This window comes from Sinocyclocheilus rhinocerous, unplaced genomic scaffold, assembly GCF_001515625.1.
Source record: "Sinocyclocheilus rhinocerous isolate Xijiao unplaced genomic scaffold, SAMN03320098_v1.1 scaffold1330, whole genome shotgun sequence".
Lineage (NCBI taxonomy): Eukaryota > Metazoa > Chordata > Actinopteri > Cypriniformes > Cyprinidae > Sinocyclocheilus > Sinocyclocheilus rhinocerous.
In genome coordinates, this window is record NW_015665026.1 from 543,709 (window position 1) to 546,749 (window position 3,041).

The 3,041-nt window shown below is 35.1% G+C and overlaps 1 protein-coding gene across 1 annotated transcript; it reads right to left on the minus strand.

The window, feature by feature from the left end:
• Positions 1-1,967: 1,967 nt before the first annotated feature.
• On the minus strand, positions 1,968-3,041 carry LOC107730948 (trace amine-associated receptor 13c-like). The gene has a single exon (XM_016541911.1). The coding sequence runs from the start codon at positions 3,039-3,041 to the stop codon at positions 1,968-1,970; it is 1,074 nt and encodes a 357-aa protein (XP_016397397.1).

Consider the following 3,041-nt stretch of genomic DNA (forward strand, 5'->3'; position numbering starts at 1 on the left):
ATTTCTCCGATCACAAATGCAGCCATGGTTTTATGTTTACGCGGCGCGATGCAATGCAACGCAACGCGTGAAAAGACAGTATAAGTCATTATAATCAGTAATTATGGCCCCACTGGATGCAACAAATGCCTCGTTTGTAATGGGTTTTAATGTTTTTGTGTCGTTGCTCCGGCTGGGACACGGCATCAGCAGTATGTGAGGGGCGTAACATTTCCGTCTCACGCTTGAGGTATTCGGCCAATCACAACGCATTGGATAGCTGGCCAATCACAGCACACCTTGCTTTTTCAGACCGATGAGCTTTGTAAAAATCGACGCGTTTCAAAAAGGCGGGGCATAGAGGAGAAACAATAATGTACAGTATGTGGAAAATAATGTGTTTTTTAAACTTTAAACCGCATAAACACATTTCATTACACCAAATACACAAAATAATGTTCTTTTTAGCAGCATCATATGACCCCTTTAAGTATTTTTTTTTTTGTCTGGAGCCCTGCAATATGTTAATAATAGGCATGCTAATAAGCAACTAATTAATAGTGAGAATTGGTCCCTATACTAAAGTGTTACCACTTGTTTTTGTGTGTTGCTATATCCATACCAATAATATAAAAAAAGAACATTTATATATCAGCCAGAAAAAAATACTAAATGTACTAATTAGAAAATTACTCTGTGCATATTTAATCCTTGTACTGTAATACTGAGTCTCTGTAGTACAGTATTACTGTTTCTAACAGCCACTGACTGTAGCACACAGACTACAGTAGTAGAACTCAACAGTGCTAGCATTTCACTCGCATTTGCTGCTAAGAATAGATGTGTGTGTCTGTAAAATATCTTTAGGAGCATTTGTGAAAAAAAAAACAAGTCCCTGCAGGGTTTTAAAAAGTCTTAAATTATATAACAAACATCTTAATTATAATTCGAAGAGGTCTTTAATGTGATTATTAAAAATCAAAAGGCTATAATTTCATAATATAAACATAAGCACTGCATGTTTTAGAGTGAAAATGCGGCACTGTTGCACGTTCTACAGGCTCGCTTTTATGGTGACCACTTGGATACTGCTCTGTTGGTCACTAGATTTTGCAGGACAATGTGGAACGTGTGACAGAGATAAATTTACTACAATTAGACCATGTAAATATTGATAATGATTGGATGATAACATTCTTTTAATCATTAATAAGTTTTGTTAATGGTAACCAAGTGACTGCCACTCAGTTTGCCCAAGTTCGAGTCATACGATTTAATTTACTCCACAGAACCTATTCAGTCTAAAATAAACTGAATAACAGGCTAGTAGGTAAAAATTATTTTATACTAAACTTAATTTCCTTAATAGCAATTATGTTCATTTATTAGACAAATATGAACAATAATGCAAACATGAAATGCGTTTTACCAGATTCACTGCATCTTGAACTTGTACACAGCATTATTTAACTACATATTTATTAATATGTCCTTCAGGTATCATGAATGATATTATAAAACTAAAGTAAATCAATCAATTGATCTGTCATATACATGGACTTGTTTTTGTTCAGTTGGCTTACACTTTACTCTGTCAGAAAACATCACTGATGTGAAAACTCGGAAACACAATTATAATTGGCATTATTCATGTTTTGCATGTATTATTGATGTTGAGATGATCTTGCACTGAATTGTTTATTAAAGGTGTGAAATAAACAAATACAGTTCCTCAGATATTGAAAATGATTGATGATGTTGTCAGATTACAAACTGGCTGAAGAAATTTGTATATTATTTATTTAATTCAGTATTTAAACATACTACAGCACAATCAAAAGTTGATTTGAGCCATAAATATTTTCAAAATTCAGCCTGATTATTGTTAGTAATTATGTATACTATATAAACATCAAAGTCATGACAAGAAACAACGACAACAAAACACAGGGGGGGGGGGATCAAAACCCCACAACAATTATGATCCATTATAAGCTCTGATTATAATCTGTAAAAATGTCAATGAGAGAGGATGCTGTCTGAAATATTTTAAGAGTTAAGATGTGTTTAACTGACACTTTAAACCAACGGTAAAATAAAGCATAGACCAGAGGATTCAGGCCTGAGTTAATATACACAATCCATAATAGAAATCTTACTATTTTGAAAGAAATTACTGTATTCACTGTTAGAGACAAGATATAGTATGGAATATAGCAAAGCAGATAAACACTCACAATGATTCCTAATGTCAAAGCAGCTTTACTCTCAGATTTCCTCCTCGCTGAACCCTCCGTTACACATTTACCACTCTTCATCAGGGAGTTTATAACTTTCACTTGGTGATGTACAACATAAAATATCTTCAGATATAAAATTATAATCACGGTACAAGGAAAAAGGAAAGACACAAACAGATCAGTCATACTCCAGGCAGAGTTAATCATAAAGGGACACTCTCCATAACACCCATATGTTCTGCTTGATGGATCAAAATATCTGTTATCTGTTATGAAGGAAATATTGTATGCTGAAGACCACATCCAGCAGATGCATATGATAATCAAAGTTTTAGTTGTAGTTATTTTTTGTTGGTACAGTAAAGGGTGACACACAGCCACATAACGATCAACAGCAATTAAAATTAAATTATAAAGAGATGCTGAAATGAGCAGCCCTATTATTGCCAAAAACAGTCCACAGAAAGTGTCCCCAAAGTACCAACACATCTCAATCAGCCTCGTGGCATCTATCTGCATCACAAATCCAACAAGCATGTCGGCCACAGCCAGAGAGAGAATGATCAGGTTGGTTGGAGTGTGAAGCTTCTTGAAGTGAGAGATGGAGATGATCACCAGCAGGTTCAGAAACACAGTCCATGCTGACAGCAATGAAAAAAACATATACATGATATTGTATTCATGTCTGGAGTGTTTTCCCTTGATACATGATGAGTTGATGGCAGGAAAGCAGTATTGAATCTCATGATCCTCTGTCTCATAGGCCATGTGTGAGTCTCCTCCTGTTAGGAGTTTGTTCTGCTCTCCGTACTGTGCCTTCAT